Source organism: Leucoraja erinacea, chromosome 10, assembly GCF_028641065.1.
Source record: "Leucoraja erinacea ecotype New England chromosome 10, Leri_hhj_1, whole genome shotgun sequence".
NCBI lineage: Eukaryota > Metazoa > Chordata > Chondrichthyes > Rajiformes > Rajidae > Leucoraja > Leucoraja erinaceus.
This window is the reverse complement of record NC_073386.1, coordinates 40,317,601-40,340,922: the sequence shown is the minus strand read 5'-3', so window position 1 is coordinate 40,340,922 and position 23,322 is coordinate 40,317,601. Positions and strand designations below refer to the sequence as shown.

The window sequence follows — 23,322 nt, the reverse complement described above, 5'->3', positions numbered from 1 at the left end:
GGGTAATGCGCTGCTCATCCTCTTCCTCCCCTCCTTCCTCACCCTCCTGCTCAGCTGCTCCTCCCTGCATGCTTCAGAGAGACCTTGGTCTGCTCTTCCAAGCTATCCTCCTGAACCGCAGCAAACAAATAGAAGCAAAAGCTCATTCACTCATGGAGCTTGTTCCATCATTCTGTAAGATCACAGCTTAGATCCGATTCACTTTTATTCCCAATCCCCATACACATTTATACTTTAGAGATACAGATACAGCCAACACACCGGCACTATCCTACATACTAGGGGCCATTTACAATATTACCAAAGCCAATTAACCTACAATCCTACGTATATGTATTTGGAGTGTGGAACAAAACTGGAGCACCCGGAGAAAACCCACGCGGTCACAGGGAGAATGTACAAACTCTGTACAGACAGCACCCGTAGTCAGGATCAAATCTGGGTCTCTGGTGCTGTAAGGCAGCAACTCTACTGCCCCTTGAGTCAATCTGTGTCCACAAATACACTGATGTCACGTTGGCTTAGTTTAGTTTGGAGATACAGATGTTCGAGTATTGTGTTCAATTTTGGGCACCATGTTATAGGAAAGCCATTGTCAAACTGGAAAAGGTGCAGAGAAGAATGACGAGGATGTGGCCAGGACTCAAGGCCTGAGTTATAGGTGGGTGGTTAAGCAGCCTAGGATTCTATTCCTTGGAGCGCAGGAGGATGCGGGGTGATCTTAAAAATTGAGAGGAATAAGTCAAGTAAACGCAAAGAATCCCTTGCCCACAGTAGGGGAATCGAGAACCAGAGGAGATAGATTTAAGGTATGGGAGGGGGGGAAGATTTAATAGAAACCTGAGCGGTAACTTTTTTACACAAAGGGTCATGGGTGTATGGAACGAGCTGCTGGAAGGGGCAGTTGTGGCAGGTACGATGGCAACATTTAAGACAGGTATGATAGGATTAGGTTTAGAGGGATAACCAAACACAGGCAGGTGGGACTAGTGTAGATGGGACATGTCGGTCGGTGTGGGGAAGTTGGGCCAATGGTCTGTTTCCACGCTGTATCACTCTATGAACATCTCCCTAAACTCCAGGGGGGTTCCAGAAGATTGAAAATCAACCATTGTTTTGTTCCGAAGAAGGAGATTGGCAGAAGGCAGGGAATTACAGGCTAGTTAGTGCAACAACTATTATTGACAATGATGCTGGAGTCAATCATCAAAGAGGAAACAGCTAATCATTTAGGAAGGCCAAATATAATTCAACCTGGTTAACATGTTTGTATGAAAGGAATTATATTTGACAAATTTGCTCACATGCCTTGAAGATGTAACAGGAGAGAGTTGTAACCCTTGTATGTAGTGTATTTACATTTCCAAAAGCCATCGACAACGTGTCACATAAACGGCTGGTACCTAAATTACCAAGCCAAGGTGCTGGAGAATGTGAGTTAGCATGGATTGAGAACTGGCTGACTCATAGAAAAGGGACTTGGAATAAATGGATCCTTTTTAGGCGGGAGGGATATAACTTGATGAGTACAGGAGGGAAAGATAGATCAACCATGATGGGCCGAATGGCCTAATCCTGCTCCTATCACATGATCGTATGGCCTCATGCGCCTATTACTTCCTTGTTCCTGAGTACATTAGTAGATTATTTACTTTTCTCTCTCCGTTTCTCTTCCTCTTTGCTCTTATTACCTTTTTCTCATTCACTTGCTCAATCTCTCATTTTCTTGCCTTTTTTCTCTCAATCTCTTGCCCATTCTCTCTCATTCTCCCATGACTCACTCTCCCTCTCGCAGTTTCCTTTTCTCCCTCTCTCATCTCCCCCACTCTCTGTCTCCCTTGCTCACCCTCACTCATTCCCTTTCTCCTTCTCTCTATCTTATCTCACTCTCTCTCACACTTCCACTTTCTTCATCTCTCACACTCACTCTCTCTCACTCTCTCCACGCTCTCTCTCCTTTCATCTCCCCCCTCACTCTCTCTCTCTCTCTCTCTCTCTCTCTCTCTCTCTCTCTCTCTCTCTCTCTCTCTCTCTCTCTCACCCTCTCTCACCCTCTCTCTCTCCCCCTCTCCCTCTCTCTCTCTCTCTCTCTCTCTCTCTCTCTCTCTCTCTCTCTCTCTCTCTCTCTCTCTCTCTCTCTCTCTCTCTCTCTCTCACTCTCTCTCTCTTTCTCTCTTCTCTCTCTTCTCTCTCTCGCTCCTCCTCTCTCTCTTCCTCTCACATCTCTCTTTCCTCTCTCTCTCTCCCCTCTCCTCTTGCCCCCTTTGCCCCCCCTCTCTCACTTCCTTTCCCCTTCCTCATTATTTCTGAGATGGAGGGCAGCCTTTAACAGCGGACTCTTGTCACGTCTCCTGCATCGTGCGAGTCAGTTGTTCCCAGCTCCGCAAGACATCCTGTGGTGGAGTGAGGGTGAGGGGGGGGGGGGGGGGGGGGGGGGGGGGGGAGTGGTGCGGTGGTGGCAAAGGCAAGGGTCAGGAAGAGCAGTGAAGGCAGGATAAAACTGCTTCATCTGCCAGGCTTCATGACTGCCTGTGGGTGCAGGCTGGCATCATGGTGAGAGAGAGAGTGAGTGAGAGCGGAGAGAGAGAGAGAGAGAGAGAGAGAAGAGATGTCGGTAAAGAGAAGGATGAAACCTTGTTTCCAGGTGGCAACTGGCAGGGCACAGCCCCACTCAACATCAACACCCTCACCTCTCCTCGTCAGCTCCCCCTCCCTCTCCTCAGTCATCACGGGACGCAGCCAGGCCGCAGTTCCCCTGCACACAAGGAATCCCCCCCCACCCCCGCCCCCTGCCCCCATGCCCTGCCATGCCAGCAGTTAGCTATACTGTTCCTGTTGCGTGGCCTTGCAAATTCACAGCGACAAGCTGTGTGGTGCTGGGGAAAATTGATACGACAGAGACTGCCAGAGCCCTGGTTCCAAAGAGGACAGCAATCCGACTGCATTTCTCAGATCACACATCCCACCTCTCAGCGGGTGTGACAGCAGGCCGGGGGTGGGGGGGGTGGGGTGTGTGCTGGGGACAGTCCGGTCCCAGACACACACACACACACACACACACACACACGCACGCAGAGCAACGAGGACTGGCGGGCCACATCCACTACGTCGCTTCAGGTCACTGTTGCCGTCCCTCGTGCGAGATGTCCCACAAGATCTATTTTCCCATTTGCCAGGAGATGTTGACGAATCTTTATTATTGTGCACTCTCCATATTTAAAAATAGACTGCGGAATGACATTTGCAAACTTGAGTTGCTCTATATATCCCTCGGCTTCACATTTCGCACCTCTTCCCTCCTTATCTCACAGCCTTTTACCGTCTTCCCATCTCTGGCATTTGTCCACCTCACCGCCAATAGCCAGCATCCCTCCCTGTCACCTCTATTCACTTGCCTGTCTTTGTCTCACCCTCACCTCTCTTTTAGCTTCCTCCTCTCCCCCCTATAACAACCAGTCTGAAGGGTCCCAACACGAAACGTAGCCTATCCACGTTCTCCAGAGATGCTGCCTGACCCGTTGAGTTACTCCAGCACCTTGCGTCCCTGTAGAAGCAAGGAATTACATTTGCTGGTTTACAAAAGCATTGGAGTAACTCAGCAGGTCAGGCAGCATCCCTGGAGAACATGGATAGACAATAGGTGCAGGAGTAGGCATTTCAGCCCTTCAAGCCAGCACCACCATTCAATGTGATCATGGCTGATCATTCCCAACCAGCACCCTGTTCCTGTCTTATCCCCATATCCCCTGACTCCACTATCTTCAAGAGCCCTATCTAGCTCCCTCTAGAAAGTATCCAGAGAACCGGCCTCCCCCACCCTCTGAGGCAGAGAAGTCCACAGACTCGCAACCCTCTGTGAGAAAAAGTGTTTCCTAGTCTCCGTTCTAAATGGCTTACTGCTTATTCTTAAACTGTGGCCCCTGGTTCTGGACTCCCCTAACATCGGGAACATGTTTCCTGTCTCTAGCGTGTCCAAACCTTTAATAATCTTACATGTTCCAATAAGATTCCCTCTCATCCTTCTAAACTCCAGAGTGTACAACCCCAGCTGCTCCATTCTCTCAGCATACGACAGTCCCGCAATCCCGGGAATTAACCTTGTAAACCTACGCTGCACTCCCTCAATAGCAAGAATGTCCTTCCACAAATTCGGGGACCAAAACTGCACACAATTCTCCAAGTGTGGTCTCACTGCGGTCCTATTGAACTGCAGAAGGACCTCTTTGCTCCTATATTCAACTCCTCTTGTTATAAAGGCCAACATGCCATTTGCTTTCTTCAACTGCCTGCTGTACCTGCATGCTTACTTTCATTGATTGATGAACAAGGACCCCCAGATCCCGTTGAACTTCCCCGTTTTCCCAACTTGACACCATTTAGATAGTAATCTGCCTTCCTGTTTTTGCTACCAAAGTGGATAACCTCACATTTATCCACATTAAACTGCACCTGCCATTCATCTGCCCACTCACCCAACCTGTCCAAGTCATCCTGCATTCTCTTAGCATCCTCCTAACAGTTCACAAATTTGCTAATGTTACTTTGAATCCCTTCATCTAAATCATTGATGTATATTGTAAATAGCTGCGGTCCCAGCACCGAGCCTTGTGGTACCCCACTAGTCACTGCCTGCCATTCTGAAAGGGACCCGTTAATCCCTACTCTTTGTTTCCTGTCTGACATATCTAGTCAGTCAGAAGAAGGGTCTTCACACAGTGTGGAAACAGGCACTTTGACGCAACTTGCCCACACTAACTGACATGCCCCATCTACAGTAGTCTCACCTGCCTGTGTTTAGCCCATATCCTTCTAAACCTATCTTAACCATATACCTGTCTAAATGTTTTCTAAATGTTGTGATAGTACCTGCCTCAATTACCTCCTCCGGCAGCATGTTCCATATACACAACACCCTTTGGGTAAAAAAAGTTGGTCCCCAGATTCCCATTAAATCTTTCCCCCTCACCTTAAACTTATGCCCTCTGGACCTTGCTTCCCCTGGGTAAAGTGTGCATTTACCCTATCCCTATCAATTCCCCACTTACACTAATCCTCCCCACATTCCCTTCAACATCTCCAAGATTCTACCACTCACCCATGCACTAGGGGTAAATTATGACCAGTCAATGTAGCCAATTGACCGACAAAACCGTGGGAAGTGGGAGGAAGCTGGAGCCTCCAAAGGAATCGTGTGCGTTCACAGGGAGAATGTGCAAACTCCACATAGACAGCACTGGAGGTTCATGATGGAACACAGGCCACTGGCGATGTGAGATAGCAGCTCTACTGACTCTGCCCTCCACTGTGTTGCCCTGTGGTCAATGATCATTGTTCTCAAATTCCTCCACTTTGGGGGAATATCCTTGCCTTTGTGTCTGGGTCCAGCCTGGTTCTTATTGATTAGTTAACAGCTCCATTATGGTCCCAGGATGTTGGAAGCAGAACAAAGGGGATTTTTTTTTTGTTAATCTTATTTTTACTGTTCTCTTTTGAGGAGAGAATAGTCAACTGTGGCACTTAGGAGGATTTTTTTTTAAGTGAATGATTTGAAAAATGTTCTCTATTAATATTAATCTATTTCTATCACATTGTCATTCATTAAGCCCTATTCCCAGCATCTCTATACTTTGAAAAAATGTTATCCATTGGCAGTGTCGTTTAAAACTCTTTGCTCAGCACTGCTGTGTGTGTGTGTGTGTGTTTGTGTGTGTATATGTTGTGTGTTTGTGTGTGTGTATGTGTGGGTGTGTGTGTGTGTGTATGTATGTGTGTGTGTTTCTGTGTGTTTCTGTGTGTGTGTGTGTGTTTCTGTGTGGGTGTGTGCGTTTGTGTGTGCATGTGCACATGTGCGTGCATACGTGTGTCTGTGAGTGTGCGTCTACGTGTGTGTTCCTCCACTGATGTTGATCCAGGTTCCAACACACATGCGCGCAGTCACCCCTTGCCAGCAGCCTGTTATGGAATTTGAATCCCAGCTCCCTCACGGATACAATGTGAGCAGTTTCTGTTTGATGCCTCTATTTCCATCTATCTCTCTCTCTCTCTCTCTCTCTCTCTCTCTCTCTGTCTCTCTCTCTGTCTCTGTCTCTCTCTGCATCGCTCTTTCATTCCCTTTGTTTCTGCCTCCTCCCAGCCCCCGCTTGCCCTGTCCCATCCCCTGACTTACAGACTCTGGCAGTCAGGAAGCCGAGTTCTTGTTTTGCAGCCAAACACTCCGTAGACCTGTCGTACGGTGTCACATCAGAAGCTAGTCAATAAGGATCTATGAAAGCTTTCATAGTGCAGCCCTGTCATGGCAAATGATAGTCACAATGATGGCCAGTATCAGGAGAGATTAATGAAATGCTGGTGAAGAACCCACCCAGCATTTGTAGCTTCACTCGTTAATGAAGGGTGAAATCTCAGCTCACAAGGCCATTCTTCGAAGGAGTGAGGGATTCTTCTGCCACTTGAAGCTACCCGTCCATTGCTGCTCTATCCAGCCCTCTTTCAGTTGTTAATGGCTAGTCAATGTTGGCTCTCACATGGGTCTAGAAGGGCTCTCTACAACCTCCCACTATCCTCCCATGCACCCACTCCCTGAGCCTGGAAGCCCAGGTTATCTACACACTCCAGTAGTCTGTGAAGATATCTTGTTTGGATCTGTGCCTGGGTGCCCCAATGATTTCACAACAGCCCCTGTGTGAAGATAGAACACAGAGCAGGAGTAGGTCATTCCGCCCTTCAGGCTTGCTCAGTCATTCAATGTAATCATAACTCATGCTCAATCACAATACAATATTCCCACCCTCTCCCCATATCCCTAGACACCTTTTGTCAGGGGATATGGGGAGAAAGCAGGAACGGGGTACTGATTGGGGATGATCAGCCACGATCATATTGAATGGCAGTGCTGGCTCGAAGGGCCGAATGGCCTACTCCTGCACCTATTGTCTATTGTCCAGAAAATGTTTCTAGAAAGCATGAAACTTACACACTGGAGGATGGCTAATGTTGTGTCTCTATTTAAGAAGGGCTGCAAGGAAAAGCCTGGGAACTATAGACCCGTGAGCCTAATGTCTGTGATAGGCAAGATCAGACCCAGGTCGTATTGAACAGGGTCCTGTCCCTACATTTTCACTGCAATCTGCAGCGACTCCTGAGAATGAATATTGTACTTCAATTCAGTGCAGCATGAACAGATAATATAAGGATTAATGGCTTGTCTGTTGAAACACATAAATTAGGTTTATTTACTATTTCATGATAGCTCTAAAGTATGTGTTTCCATTCGTCAGCTTCTTTGGTTTATTTGGAGTTGTTTGTTGCTCCACGCCCTTCACATGCAGTAATCAGCAGGGGGGACGTTTCACTCCCCGCAGAGTGGAGTCAGGCTTTCCCCAGGGGTCAATACCAGGCTTCTGGCAGTGGAAGTAACTGAGGTGTCAGAGAGCCCATCTTGTGATCTCCTCATTTTCAATCAAATTTCCATACTTTATTGCCACATAAACCCAGGAAGAGTGAAATTCTTTGTTTCACGTATAATCCGGTAAAATCATACTATAGATAAGCACAATCATAGATATAAGTACAAAGGTGCAACGATTGTAGTGTAAAAATAGTAGACTTCACCGAGGCAGTACCAAAAGAGTCACCATGTTTCTAGTCTGAAGAAGGGTTTAGGCCCGAAACGTTGCCTAATTCCTTCGCTCCATAGATGCTGCCGCACCCGCTGAGTTTCTCCAGCACTTTTATCTACCATGTTTCTAGTGCCAACTTCTTAATTGTACAGAGTCGTATCTTGGCCTTTGACGCCCACTGTGCTGGCGGCCACACTGGGTCTGTGTTGTAGGTGTTGGCCTGGCCTGGCGATGCTGGTGGTGTCCTCCACCGCTGCTCTGTCTCTCCGTACTGCTGTAGTCAGCATCTGATCCACCTGTGTTCGGCCTCCAGTGGTGTCCAGGCCAATGGTTGGCGCTAGGCGTGAGTCCACCTTGGGATCGGGCCTGCCAATCCCACTCTAAGCTCAGCCGGTTGGTCGCCCATTGCAGAGAGTGAGAGGGCGAAGAGCTTCTACAACTTGGGCTGTGATGGGTGCACATTGCTCCACCCCCCGCCCTTCCCTTCCATCCAGGCCTATGCATGTGGCATGATTAGATCCATGAACCAAGTGTGTTCAGCTGCAGACAGACACAAAAGGCTGGAGTAACTCAGCGGATCAGGCAGCATCTCTGGGGAAAAGGGGTCGGTGACGTTTTGGGTCAAGACCCTTCTTGTTTTTGTATTTTGATCCCTATCCTCTCTCTGGTAATGGTTGACTTCTTATTTTGAAACCTGGATGCCCCAATCAGGAGAAACGCCCTCTCTGCACCCGTCGTGTCTAGACCTGATTTTGTGCTTGTTAATTCCAGTAAAGTTCACACTCAGCCCTGCTCAACCTCTTGTGTAGGAAGAAACTGCAGATGCTGGATTACACCGAAGATAGACACAAAATTGTGGGAGGGGAGAAGAGGGCGTGACTCGTCCTTGATTGTACTGGTGACTTTGTGCCGCTAACATAGAAACATAGAAAATAGGTGCAGGAGTGGGCCAATTCAACCCTTCGAGCCAATATGATCATGGCTGATCATCCAAAATCAGTACCCTATTCCTGCTTACTCCCCATATCCCTTGATTCTGTTAGCCCTCAGAGCTATTTCAAATTATCTTGAGTTACACTTGGGTTCCACTTAACCCTTGCCATGGGGCAGGCAGTGCACCATTGCTTGGGACAGCCCACAGCTGAAGCACTCTCCTCCTGCCCCACCCATTCTCCACGTGACCGAGGACATGGCTAATGTTCACTTCCCCAGAGATCAGGTCATTCAGAAAGCGGCACAGTGGCTTGGAGGAAGAGTTGTTGCCCCACAGCGCCAGAGACCCGGGTTTGATTCTGATTACGGATACTGTATCCACCGAATTATGCGTTCACCCTGCGACCACGTGGGTTTTCTCCGGGTGCTCCGGTTTCTTCCCACATAACAAAGATGTGCAGGTTTGTGTGTGAATGCTGGACCCAATGAGCATTTTACAAATTGGTTTAAAGAATTAAGAAATGTTAAACACATTTAGACACATGTTAAATCCTGCCCACGATAAATGACAGGGACTGTCTGACATCCACAGATTGTTCTCTGCGTCTGCCTTTCCATGCAACTGTCTGCCCTGTCACTGCTTTAATTGCCAGTGCATGCAGGCAATTCTTGGTAAGTGAAAGCCCAATTGAATCTGAGCAAGAACACGCTGCCATCAGACTCTCCTCATTACGTTCCCCTATTCCACAGTGAAGTCTGATCCCACAACTGGTTGATGAAATGAACATGTTCCAAATCGTTTGCTGTTACGCATAAACCCAGAGTGTATAGGAAAGAACTGCAGATGCTGGTTTACACCGACAATGAAGGTTCAACATTATATCCATGTTTTTATATTCTAGGCCTCTCGAAATAAATACTAGCATTGCATTTGCCTTCCTTACTACCGATTCAACTTGCAAATTAACATTTTGGGAATCCTGCACCAGTACTCCCAAGTCCCTTTGCACCTCAGATTTTGAATTCTCTCCCCATTTAGAAAATAGTCTATGCCTTTATTCCAAATACTGAAATGCATGACTCCACACTTTGCATACCATCTGCTACTTCTTTGCTCACTCTCCCATCCCGTCCAAATCCTTGTGCAGAGTCCCTGCCTTCTCTACACTACCTGCTCCTCCACCTATCTTTATATCATCTGCAAACCTGGCCACTAAGCCTTCAATTATACTTAAGGGCAAAGATTTAAAGACAGTATGGACGAACTCCATAAATTGGTCATCCCTGTCTGGTGAAAAAATAAAACTGGGAAGGCGGCTCAACCATAGCTGATGAGGGAAATCAAGGATAGTGTTAAAGCCAAGCAAGAGGCATATAAATTGGCCAGAAGAAGCGGCAAACCAGAGGACTGGAAGAAAGTTAGAACTCAACAAAGGGGTTAATTAAGAGAGGGGGGAAAAGCATGAAAGAAAGCTTGTGGGAAATATAAAAACTGACTGTAAAAGTTTCTATAGGTATGTAAAAAGGAAAAGATTAATGAAGACGAATGTAGGTCCTTTACAGTCAGATACTGGATTTATGAAATGGGAAATCATGCTCGATTAATCTTCTGGAATGTTTTAAAGATGTAACAATTAGAATGGATAAGGGAGAGCCAGTGGATGTGGTGTATCTGGACTTTCAAAAAGCCTTTGACAAGGTTCCACACAAGAGATTAGTGTGCAAAATTAGAGCACATGGTATTGGGAGTAGGGTATTGACGTGGCTAGAGAACTGGTTGGCAGACAGGAAGCAAAGAGTAGGAATTAACGGTTCCTTTTCATAATGGCAGGCAGTGACTAATGGGGTGTCACAAGGCTCGGTGCTGGGACCCCAGTTGTTTACAATATATATTAACGATTTAGACGAGGGAATTAAATGTAACATCTCTAAGTTTGCGGATGACACAAAGCTGGGTGGCAGTATGAGCTGCGAGGAGGATGTTATGAGGCTGCAGGGTGACTTGGATAGGTTGGATGAGTGGGCAAAAGCATGGCAGATGCGGTAGAGATAATGTGGATGAATGAAGAAAGCCAATGGCAGGTTGGCCTCCATTGCGAGAGGATTTGAGTTTCGGTGCAAGGAGGTCCTACTACAGTTATAAAGGGCCCTGGTTAGACCGCATCTGGAGTATTGTGTGCAATTTTGGTCTCCTAATTTGTGGAAGGACATTATTGCTATTGAGGGAGTGCAATATAGGTTCATCAGGTTAATTCCCGGGATGGCAGGACTGACATATGATGAAAGAATGGGTCGACTGGGCTTGTGTTTGCTGGCATTTAGAAGGATGAGGGGGGATCTTAAAGAAACATATAAAATTCTTAGAGGATTGGACCGGGCAAATGCAGGAAAAATCTTCCCGATGTTGGGGGAGTCCAGAACCAGGCGTCACAGTTTAAGAATAAGGGGTAGGCCATTTTGGGTAGAGATGAGTAAAGAATTCACCCAGAGAGTTGTGAATCTATGGAATTCTCTGCCACAGAAGGCAGTGGAGGGCAATTCACTGGATGTTTTCAAGAGAGAGTTCGATTTAGCTCTTAGGGCTAAAGGGATCAAGGGATATGGGGAAAAAGCAAGAACGGGGTATTGATTTTGGATGATCAACCTTGATCATATTGAATGGCGATGCGGGTTCGAAAGGCTGAATGGCCTACTCCTGCACCTATTCTCTATGTTTCTCTGTAATTCCCGTATCCAAATACATTCCGAGGAATTGTGCGCTAAACCCATATAAAAATGAATGACAACATCCCTGCCATTGGTTTTCTCCTCATATCTCAGTGGTCAGCTTTAGCCGCAGTTAAAGATCATCTTGCTGAGCCCTGGAGGAGAGCGTTGTGTGGATGGGAGGTGATGGAGGATGTAGACGAGGTTCTGGTGAAGCAGAAACCTGTTCATAGATCAACTGGGGCAAATTGCCTGTAAACTGTAATGTAATTGTATGTAATTACCCACAGTGTTACAGTCGCTCTGTATCTTGACGTACAATCACCATCACTGGTTGTCGCATACGTTAGGGTCATGTGCAAAGTCGCAATTAAATATTAAAGTGGGCCTTAGAAGTCAGCGTCTTAACATCGATTGTTACCAGCTTGGTCTTGAAGGTGTTGACGTCGGGTGCAGTGCGAATGTCATGGTGGAGAGGATTCCATTCATGAATTGTCTTTGGGTACAGTGTATACCTATAACAGTCTTTATGGATGTTTTGGATGATGTTGTATTTGCAAACCCCGATTGCCTGGTCTTTGGTTGACTGGATGAATTTGTAGATTGAAGATGATTCTTGACGTTGCTTGGAATAAACCCGTGTGTTTCTTTATAGATGGTCGTCAGGCATAATTTGGTCCTACGGTCTTGAAGAGTTTTCCACTCACTGTATCGAACCAGATAGTTTGTGCTATTATTCCATTATACTGGGAGTCAAATTGGAAAATGTATTGAAAATACAAACACTGAACAGACTGATTGAGAAAGTGACCATCAGCCCTTTACAGGTTCCGATGACTGAGCCATGTCTTATGTGTATGTACGTAAGTGTGGATGTATGGAGTGGTGATGTGCGTTTGTGTGTATTTACTGTGTGTGTGCGCAAGTGTGCTTGTTATCAGGATGTCGGTGTGTGTATGAACATCTACAATATGTATGTGCCTGTATGTATGTGTGCTTGTGTGCATGTGTATGTGTGTGTGTGTCTCTTTTGCATATTTGTCTTTGTGTGTCTTTATGGTTGTGTGTGTGTACATGTGTTTGTGTGTGCGTGCGTGCATATGTATGTGTTTGTGTATGTGTGTGTCTCTTCGTACGTATTTGTCTTTGTGTGTCTTTATGTTTGTGTGTGTGTGTATGTATGTGCATGCGTGTGTACGCGTGTGTCGCTTTGTGCATATTTGTCTTTGTGTGTCTTTATGTTAGTGTGCGTACATGTTTTTGTGTGTGTGTGTGTGTGTTTGTGCGTGTGTATTTGTTAACGTGTTTGTATTTGTGTGGGTCTGTGGATGTGCGCGTGTGCATACACATGCAGTAATGGGGATGCATACACACATATTAACTGTGATTGGGTTCGACTCTCCTTACCGTAAAATAATAGGCTTCTGAATGAGTGGCTGCCAGGAGACGTTTACTGGGGCTGCTCAGCTGATGGCATTTAAATCTTGACTAATGTCCCCAGTGCACTTTAATCTGCCTGCTTTCAGACACAAAATTGAGTCTGCTTTCTGCTCTGTATACTTAGCTTGCCATTGTGAAAGCAGTAATTTGTTGTAATGGGCTGTTTGCAGAGTTGTTCCACCATGACCTTTTGCAAGAGGGCTTGCTGGATAAGTCATTTGAATTCCCTCCTTAAAGGGACCATGAGTTTCCTTGTTTAGGAAGGAACTGCAGATGCTGGTTTACATTGAAGATTGACACAAAATGCTGCAGTAACTCAGTTACTCAGCATCGTTGGCGAAAAGGAATAGGTGACATTTCGGGTCGAGACACTTCTTCAGACCTTCTTCAGTCTGAAGAAGAGTCTCGACCCGAAAAGTCACCTGCCGAGTAACTCGAGCATTTTGTGTCTATTTTCCATGCATCTGGAGAAGCATCAGCATAGTCTGCAGGGGAGGCCCTGTCTTACAAACTTTACTGAGTTTTTTTTAGGAGGTGAAGGAGATGATTGATGTTGAACAGGGAGTAGATGTTGGATGCATGGAGTTTCGTAAAGCTTGCGACAAAAAACCTTCATGGTAGGCTGATTAAAATTAAGGCACATTGGATCCATGGAGACTTGGTGGATTGGATTTTAAATTGGCCTGGCCATAGAAGAATGAGGGTAGTGGTAGAAGGGTGTTATTCTGACTCCACGTCTACGAACAAAGGTGTTCCACGAGGATCACGAGTGCTGTTTGCAATATATCTAAATGACTTGGACAAAAATGTAGCTAATTAGTAAGAAACAAGGAATTGCAGATACTGGTTTACAGAAAAAGGCACAATTTAGCAGTCTGTACGGAGTGTCTGCGTCCCGCCTGTGACCTGTTTTCTCCGGGTGCTCCGGTTTCCTTCTACGTTCCAGAGATGTACAGGTTTGTAGGTTAATTGGCTTTGGTAAAAATGTCCCTAGAGTGTAGGATAGCACGGACGTGGTGGGCGGAAGGGCCTGTTTCCGCTCTGTATTTCTAAAGTCTAATGTCTAAAGAAATGTGTATGTACTGATCTGTCTGTAACTTTGAAACCAAGCATCTAATTCCAGATTCCAGCAAACTTTAACTTCTTGTGGGAGCGTACTGCACACAAGCAGCTTGTCCAGAGGATACCACAATGAGTACAATTCAATGAATCAACATTATCGGGGCATGGGGTGGCGCAGTGGTAGAGTTGCTGCCTTATGATCACCCCCTCTCCCTCCTGCGCTCCAAGGAATAAACTCCAACTTGCCCAACCTCTCTATATAGCTCAGGACCTTGAGTTCTGGCAACATCCTCATATCAACGTGAGCTACTGTATGAATGCTGATACAATTGAGATTTGGAATTTTTTTTTCTCAGACGCTTCTTTCTCTTTGCAGACCAATGGCGGCTGGCAGGACGCAGCCACTCCTTCCTCCGTGACTTCACCGACAGAAGGACCTGGAAGTGTCCAGTCTGATACCTCCAACTGATCTGCTAGCAATGAGGCACCATGGCAGCCTATGGGCTTACACACTGCATTGGCCAAACGGACAGTGGGAAATGGGGGTGGTGGGAGATGGGGGGAAGGCGCGTGGGTGGGGCGGGGGGGGGGGGGGTTGGGGAGGTTGGGGTTTGGTTGGGGAGACAGATCAACCAGACACCCAATCAGCTTAGTGTTTTTAATGGTTTATGGCCAATTGAGGCAGTCCTTTCAGTACTTTTTCTTTATCTGGGTATAGACGCACTGGCCTGGATGAGCTCAGCTTCAACTACAATCAAGAAGCTCAGCATAGTTCACGACAAGGCAGTCCACTTCATTGCCACCCCATCCATCATCCGAAACATTCCCTCCACCCACCATTTGTGCACAGTGGCTCCAGTGTGCACCATCCACAAGAGGCATCGCCGACACTGCTCCGACTGTACTTGGAGGGGTCGGCACACCATCTATGCCCCGACCCCACAAATGCTGCACAGCAAAAGGCGAGGCCAGCAGATGCACGGGAGCACCATCCCATGCAGGTTCCCCACCAAGTCACCTACCATTCTGACTAGGAAATATATACTGCCACTGTCTTCATACTTCATTGTCACTGGGTCTAAATCCTGGGACCCTCACCGTGGGCGCTCCTTCACCAGCAGCACCAGTGGTTCAAGCAGGCTCATCGTCACCTTCTCAAGTGACACCTCCGTACAGATAAATTAATAAAATGCCCCCATCTATTTTGACCATTGCCAAACCCATTCCCACTTCCCACCTGACACTGATCCTATGCCATTTCTTGACATTGCCAACAACCAATCTCCCCTCCCTAGGAAATGCAGCCTGTTCAGGCACATTGAGAGACTGCCTTGATTTAATTCAGATTGAACGATTTCAGTAATAGAGTCCTACAGCAAGGAAACAGGCCCTTTAGCCCAACTGTCCAATGCTGACCAAGATGCCTCATCAAAGCTAGTCCCATTTAGCCCATATCCCTCTAAACCTTTCCTATCCATGTACCTGTCCAACTGTCTTTTAAATGTTTATATTGTACCTGCCTCAACTACCTCCTCTGGCAGCTCATTCCATTTGCCTACCACCTTCTGAGTGAAAAAGTTGCCCCCTCAGGTCTATTTTAAATCTTTCCCCTCGCACATTAAACCTACGTCCTCTGGTTCTTGATTCCCTTACTCTGGGTAAAATAATCTGTACATTCACGTTATTAATTCTCCTCATCAGTTTATACACCTCTACAAGGTCATCCCTTAGTCTCCAGCGCTCCAGGGAATACAATCCTGGCTTGCCTAATCCCTCCTGTAGTTCCGGCTCTCGAATCCCAGCAATATTTTTGTAAATCCTCTCATTCCAGCTTAATGCAACCTTCCTTTAGCAACGTGACCAAAATGAACACAATTTGAAATATGAGAACTTGTGGCTACACCAGGCATACATTTCAGGTGGCACAGTGGTGCTGTTAGAGCTGCTGTCTCACAGGGGGGGATTCGATGGGCAAGAGGGTGATGAATGTCGATAATTTTCTGCCCTGGAAGGGAAGGAAGGCTGAATCATTGGAGGTAATTAAAGAGAACACAGATAAAAATTTGAAACATCAGAATGTTGTGCTCTGGTTTCATCCCACATCCCAAAGGTCTGCTGGGAGATTAATTGGTTGCTGTAAACTATTCCCCAGTGTGCAGGTGAAAGGCAAGAAAATCAAAGGGGAATTGAGCAGCAAATGAGGGGGAATGCTGCAAGGTTGTGGGGAAATAGAGGGAGAGTGGGCTAAAGCCACTTCCTCTGTGCTGTAATAGGGAAGGATGACCAAGGGTTGATGCCGAACGGTTTGTCAATGCATTTTCCTTCAACCTTTGGGGTGAAAGGGAGCAAGCGATCACTGAGTGGTAGATTGATTAAAGGATACAGCATGGAAACAGGCCCTATCACCCACCGAGTCCATGCTGACTATCGATCACCCATTCACACCAGTTCGATGTTATCTCAGTTTTGTATCAACTCCCTACGCACTATGGGCAATTTGCAGGAGTCAATGAACCTACAAACCCGCACGTTTTGGGATGTGGAAGGGTTTGCAAGGAATGCGTCTGTCATCTGGAGGATGTAAGAAGCTTGTTTGGTCACACCACCTCCCTGATGTCCCACCCTGTGACCCTGTCCACAGGGAGATCTTGCTATGAACTCAGCTGGTCCACTGTTCCAGTCTTATCTCCTTCCTGGGCAGTTCATGCAATTGTGGGTGGGGCTTCCAATCTGGGTCCAGATGTAGCTACTGGAGCCGATGTGGGACATGCAGTCTGTGGTACAGATGTGGTACAGATGCGGCAAAGGGTGGGTGGACAGGTAGCTTGTGAGGTGCCCCATCCATCCATGTACACTGCCTACACTGGGCTTCTGCGTACCCTCAATGCACAGACTGGAGGTTGTCAACAACGTGCTGAATATCCCTTCTCCTCTTTGAGCAGTCGTGGGGCAGAGGTTCTCAGGATTCAGTGGGGATGTCGCAAGTCTCATAAAACACTCACCACGCTGTCACGTCATCAAGCACATCCACGGAGGCCATGAAAGTGACACCGCAAAAAAAGGACAAGAAAGGACCTTTAAAGAATTTAAAAAAAAAACATTAAGCACAGGACTTCTTCCAGTTTTTCACACATTTTCCCTCACACATTTCCCCACCCAGAATTAATTCACGCTATCAAAAACGGTTGTCTGAACATTTAAGTGTGAATGTTCTTGTACAGGGGGGTGGGGGGAGGGGGGGAGGGGGTGGGAGGAGGAGGGGGGGGGGGGGGGGGGGAGGATTAAACAAAGAACCAAAAATTGTCAAGAATTCCAGGTGTAATTCTGACTCTCACTGGCATGTGAATCCAATCTGACTGTTGTTTGCTAATCTCTGTGCTGCCGGTGGTATTCTGTCCTAGTAACAGTGCTCCATTTCTGTGTAAATCTCTTGCTAGTGCTGAACGACCCACTTTTTTCCATCAGCTTCTTGAGTTCAGTGGTGACTGAGTAGAGGGCTCTTAGTTTCCCAATGTTTTATCTTGTGCTCACCGCTAACTCTACAGGTGATGTGGAAAGCAGCCTCTTCTAGTTGGACCGGGGATGGGGTGAGGTGCTCTTAAGCTCCACCCTGAATCTAATGCCTGCATTTGAAGTCCCCTTTTTATCGCTAGTGCCCACATTACAGGTAGACCTACGATCCTACCTCTGTTCCATGGAACCATTTTCTTGACTGAACCATGTACTGGTCCACCACCCTTGGGTCCAGAGCCTTGCCATATTATCCATTGTGCCAGACCAACATAGGTCGCGGGAGCAAATTCAAACCACTGATCAGCGCGGAAGTCCCGATGAGGTCGTGATTGGATGCCTCGCCCGGCCTATGCACCACATTTTTGAGGGGACTTCGAGGGGAAATTTTTGAGATTGCTCTCCTAATGGCATCCAGATTAAAAGATGCGCTGGACTAACCAGTTGCCGGAGATTCGATGGTGGATATGTACCAAGTACCAAGTGCTGCCCAGTCTTGGTTCTGAGTCCAAAGTTTATGGGCTTGATCCCCTTTGGTGGAGTTTGAGGTAAACGTTGCCCAAACTCCACATTGCAGCACCGATGGTGGGATGCACTGCAGGAAGTGCTGTCATTTAGCAGTCTTAAACTAACTTAAAATAGACACAAAAAGCTGGAGTAACTCAGTGAGTCAGGGAGCATCTCTGGAGAAAAGGAATAGGTGACATTTTGGGTCGAGACCCTTGTTCAGACTGAGAGTCATGGGAGAGGGAAATGAGAGATATGAAAGGGTACAAGGAAATAAATGAATGTGAGGTATGCAAAAGGAGAAATCAAAGCCAGCAACGATGTTCAAGGATAGGTGGAGCCCACAATGGTCCATTGTTGGCTGTGGAGAAGGTGATAACGAGTGACACAAAGCAGGATGACAGTGACACGAGTACGGCAACTAGGATGGGGGAGGGACAGAGAGAGAGAGAGGGAAAGCAAGGGTTACTTAAAGTTAGAAAAATCAATATTCATCCATCTTGGTTGTAAGCTGCCCAAGTGAAATATGAGATGCTGTTCCACCAATTTCCAGTGTTTCCTCTCAGGTAAAAAAACATCATGACAAGCTTATGAAGAAGAGCTGGGGATTTCTTACCAGTTCCCCTCAGTCTAAACCTCATTGATGCTGCCGGTGGCACCTGACCTGGCTTGTGGGGAGGTGACTACAGGATGTTCTGCGATGTAGCAGAGGTGAAAGTCCAAGCCAGAACCCTTCATTGGCTCTGGCATGCTCTGTACATTCTGAGACTATGGAAGGCATAACATGAATCCAAGTTGGAGATCGAGATCCAAGCATTCTCTTGCTCTGCTCAATTCAGTGTGGGAATTAAGCTTGTCTACGTCCGCATGGACCCCACTGCTTCAGCAGTGAGAAGTGAATGAAGGAATAGGGGGACTTTGTCCTCATGTAGTCACTGGGGAGAGGTCTCACCTCGCCATGTGTCATCTGGAATAAAATAAGAGGTCCCCGTCTTGAAACCAGTCCAATCCAGGACATCTGAAGGTTCTGGTTCCCACGGAACACAAAGTGTCGGAGTATCTCAGTAGGACAGGCAGTATCTCTGAAGGACATGGGTAGATGTCATTCCAGATCACAATGATTCTTCAGAACCAGGTTCTGGTTTCCATCCAGATAAGTGGTAGTTGTGGGATTGATTAAAAAATGTGGATTGAGAGTAGTTGTGCATTAGCAGGATGGAAAGTGAACCTTGGGGAAGGAGAGGGGCTGTGACTCCAGTTTGGTTTGTTGCAGGTGCTTGGGCTGTGGGAAGGGGAGTGAGATTTATTTTGATTAATGGTGCATTGATGAAACGGGAGCATTAGTTGAGGATGGATGCAGGGCGATGGGGAGCAGGAGGAGAGAGGTTTTATGATTTTGGGGGGGGGGGGGGGTCTGAGTGTGATGGGAAGGGTGTTGCTGATGGCTTCCCTCTGCATTGTAAACCTCAAATATCCTCGGTGACAGGAATGACAACTGGAACAAGGGCTTGTTAAAGGCAGTTTAGACACCTTAGATAAGGCAGAATATTTCTCGAAGGAATATCAGTGTAGATGGACATGGTAGAACAGAGGGCGATTATAGTGTTCAGCAGGGTGCAACTGGAGGAGAAGAACTTCAGATGCTGGTTTACCAATAAAGACACAACGTGCTGGAGTAAATCAATGGGCCAGGCAGTATCTCAGTCTGAAGGAGGGTCCCAACTTGAAACATTGCCTATCCATGTTCTCCAGAGATGCTGCCTGACCCGTTGAGTTACTCCAGCACTTTGTGCCTGTTTTGAGAAGAAGGCAAGGTTTGGAGCTGGAGCTGGTTCTGGGGCAAGGAGACACTGCAGGTACCTGAGTTTCCCTACTGGGAGCGTGCAGCAGGGTTGCAATGGTGGTGGGAAATGCCAATGCAACAGCACCACTCAGAAACTCGCTGCTTTACACATCACCTTCCACAAGAAGCTCCCGAGGTGCAAGCAATTATATTTTACCTTATGGATGAAATTCAAAGGATAGATTTGAATTAAGTTTGAGTGGGAGTGTTTATTATTTCAGAAGAATGATGTGACATTAGCATGTTGTTTTTCAATGTAAAATACCGCTGAGTTTTGTTTTCCTTTTCTCACTCCAATAGAACCATTTGTAATTAATTTAGGTTCTTTGTATTTTCGTGTTCACCAGTCAATACTGGGTAAAGTGTCACTTTTAACTACAAATAATGCCAGGTTAGGACACACAGAGTGATGAGGTGTAGGTTTGTTGGGCTTTTAATTTGTATTTGTTAATGCATAATGCAAATAAATTGTTCCACTTGTTGCAAGATTCTGATGTGCTCCTAGTTATTGACATGGATCGGGTGCATTGTGGAGCAGACAGAACAGTGACTAGCTAGGTCCTCACCCACACTAGGGTTAAAATACCAAGGCTGCTCCTATGTACGACCCCTGGTTAAGCACTCCCTTACGCACTCTGGTTCGGAGGAACACTGAAAATAAGTATGAATGGACTTTATTTCCATTGGGAGAGTAAGCAGCAGACTGTTTGGTTCAAGCCTGTCCTTCCATTCAGCAAGATCACAGCTGATCTTCCACCTCGGCTCCAGATTCCTGCACTTTCTCCGTATCCCTTGCCTCTGTTAATACCTAGAAGTCTATCAACCTCTGTTTGGAATGAACTCAGTGAGTGTGCCTCCACAGCCCACTGGATGGAGAAGCCTGAAGTAGTTGAGTGAAGTAGTTCCTCTTCATCTCTGTCCTAATCAGCCAGACTTTGCTCTGAGAATGTACTTAGCCCTAGAATTCTCGGCCAGGTGATGCACCCACCCTGCACCCAGCTCTTTGAGCCCTGTAAGAATTGTATACGTTTCAATAAGAGGACCACTCATTCTTCTAAACTCTGGTACAGTAGAGTCTACTCCATCTCTCCTCATATGACAAGTCCACCACCCCAGGAACCAGTCTGGTGAATCTTTGATGAACTCCATCTGCGGTAAGTACATCTTGTCTCAGGTAAGAAACCAAAGAGAAACATAAATTGTATACAATGCTCGTGCAGTGATGTTGCCAAGGCCCTGTTTAATTCAGAAAGCCCAAATGGGTGCCCATTTCTCCAACTATTAGAGTCATACAGTCATACAGCGTGGAAACAGGCCATTCAGCCCAACCTGCCCACACAGGCCAACATATCCCAACTATACTAGTCCCACCTGCTGCATTTGGCCCATATCCCTCTAAACCTGTCCTATCCATGTAGCTGTCTAAATGTTTTCTTAAAAGATGTGATAGTACCTGGGCTCAACTACCCCCCCCGGCAGATGTGATAGTACCTGGGCTCAACTACCTCGTCCGGCAGCTCGTTCCACACAATTACCATTCTTTGTGTGAAAAAGTTACCCGACAGGTTCCTATTAAATATCCCCCCCCCCCCTCACCTTAAATCTATGCCCTTTGGTTCTCGATTCCTCTAATCTGGGCAAAATACTCTGTGCCCAGATTAGTGGAATCCCTCTCATCTCTCATTTCCCTGCGCTTCAAGGGATAGAGACCTAGCCTGCTCAACCTCTCTCTGTAGCCCAGGCCCTTGAGTCCTGGCAACATCCTTGTAAATTCTCTCTGCACCCTTTCCAGCTTCACAACATCGTTCTTATAACATGGTGCCCAGAACTGAATCCAATACTCTAAATGTGTCCTCCTAAAGGTCTTATACAATTGAAACATGACTTTCCAACTTCTATACTCAATGCTCCGGCTGATGAAAGCCAATGTGCTAAAGGCTATTTTGACCATCCTATATATCTTTGATACCACATTCAATTAACTATGTACCTGTACTCCTAGATATCTCTGCTCGACAACACTCCCCTCCGTCCTACCATTCTCTGGGTGGGTTTAGCCCTTGTTAGTGCTCTCAAAATGCAACATGTCTGTATGAAATCCCATCAACCATTCCTCAGGCCACCTCCCAACTCCCAAGTTTCTGCTGCAATTTTTGACAACCATCTTCACTTTATTTTATTTAGCGAATGCAAAGTCCATTAGCCAAGCAGTTGCCTCTTGATTTGTTGTATGAAGGGTGACAAGTCCTCTTTTGAGTCTTTGTTGAGGGCATGCTTCAATGATGTGTTGCATTGTTTGCTGCTCTCCACAAGCACACCGTGGGGTTGGACTGCTGCCCCATTTGTGAAGGCTGGCCAAGCAGGGGCCATGTCCAGTCCTGAATCTATTCAGCGTCGTCCACTGCTTCCTTGGGAGGTTGGTGCCAGGGACCTGTAGGGTGGGGTCTGACACCAGATGTTTATTTGGGACGTCCTTGGACACCCATTCCTTTTTCCAAGCTGATTGGATGGTGAAATCAGCTGGTGGTGGGTTCTTCCAAATTGGTCGTCTAGATGGAAGTTGAGCAGTGGGTGGGTTGAAGATGTCCATGTGAATTGGCAGGTGAGGGGAGTTTTTGGTCTTTTGGAGCATCCTTTGAGTGAGGACTACTCGCCGGATGTGTGGGGGGGCTATGTTGGATAGGACAGGGAGCCAGGGGAGTGGTGTTGAGCGGATTGTTCCTGTGATGATCCTCATTGTTGAGTTCAATTGGATGTCCACATGGTGTGTGTGGGATGACCTGGACCAAACAGGGGCACAATATTCGGCTGAAGAAAATGCAAGGGCTAGTGCTGAAACGCGCAGTGTGGGGACTGCATCTTCACTACAAACCATCCACTGTTGTGTCATCTGCAAACTTGCTAACCAAGCCATGTATGTTCTCATCCAAATCACTGCTATAGATGACAAACAGCAATGGGTGCTATCTGTACGTAGTTGGTACGTTCTCCTTGTGACCACGTGGGTTTTCCCCGAGTGTTCCAGTTCCTTCCCACACTGCAAAGATGTAGGAGTTTGGAGGTTAATTGACTTCAGTAAAGATTGTAAATTGTCCCTAGTGTGTAGGATAGTGCTAGTGTGCGGGAGTTGCTGGTCGGCATGGACTCAATGGGCCGAAAGGTCTGTTTCCGCACAGTATGTCCAAGCTAAACTAAACTAAACTAAACTAAACTCAAATTAAAAGTAAAACAAGGATGATCCAAACACAAAATGTCACCTATCCATTTTCACCAGATATGTTGCGTGACCTGTTGAATTACTCCAGCACTTTGTGTCTAAAAGTAAAACGGCTGCTTTCAGCATCTTTAGGACAATTTGACTGGCACAGTGACGCAGTGGTAGAGTTGTTGCTGCCTTACAGCGCCAGAGACCCGGGTTCGATCATGACCACGGGTGCTGTCTGTACGGAGTTTGTACGTTCTCCCTGGGACCGCGTGGGTTTTCCCCAGGTGCCCGGTTTCCTCCCACACTCCAAAGACGTACAGGTTTGTAGGTTAATTGGCTTCAGTAAATTGGAAATTATCCCTAGTGTGTAGGATAGTGCTGGTGTACTGGGATCGCCGGTCGGCACAGATCGGTGGGCTGAAGGCCCCGTTTCCATGCTGTATCTCTAATCTAAAGTCTAAAATCTGACGTAAATCTAAGAACTGTGGCGACACCAA

At 46.8% G+C, this 23,322-nt stretch overlaps 1 protein-coding gene across 2 annotated transcripts in view; it reads left to right on the top strand.

Annotated features, from left to right (window-relative positions):
• LOC129701058 (pre-B-cell leukemia transcription factor 1-like) overlaps positions 1-14,292 on the top strand; it is a 258,569-nt gene extending 244,277 nt beyond the window's left edge. For both annotated transcript variants that reach the window (XM_055642006.1, XM_055642005.1), the window contains exon 10: positions 14,137-14,292. In XM_055642006.1, the coding sequence (XP_055497981.1) occupies positions 14,137-14,229 (93 nt within the window). In that variant the 3' untranslated portion in view covers positions 14,230-14,292. The remainder of the gene's footprint in view (positions 1-14,136) is intronic.
• The last annotated feature ends 9,030 nt before the right edge of the window (positions 14,293-23,322 follow it).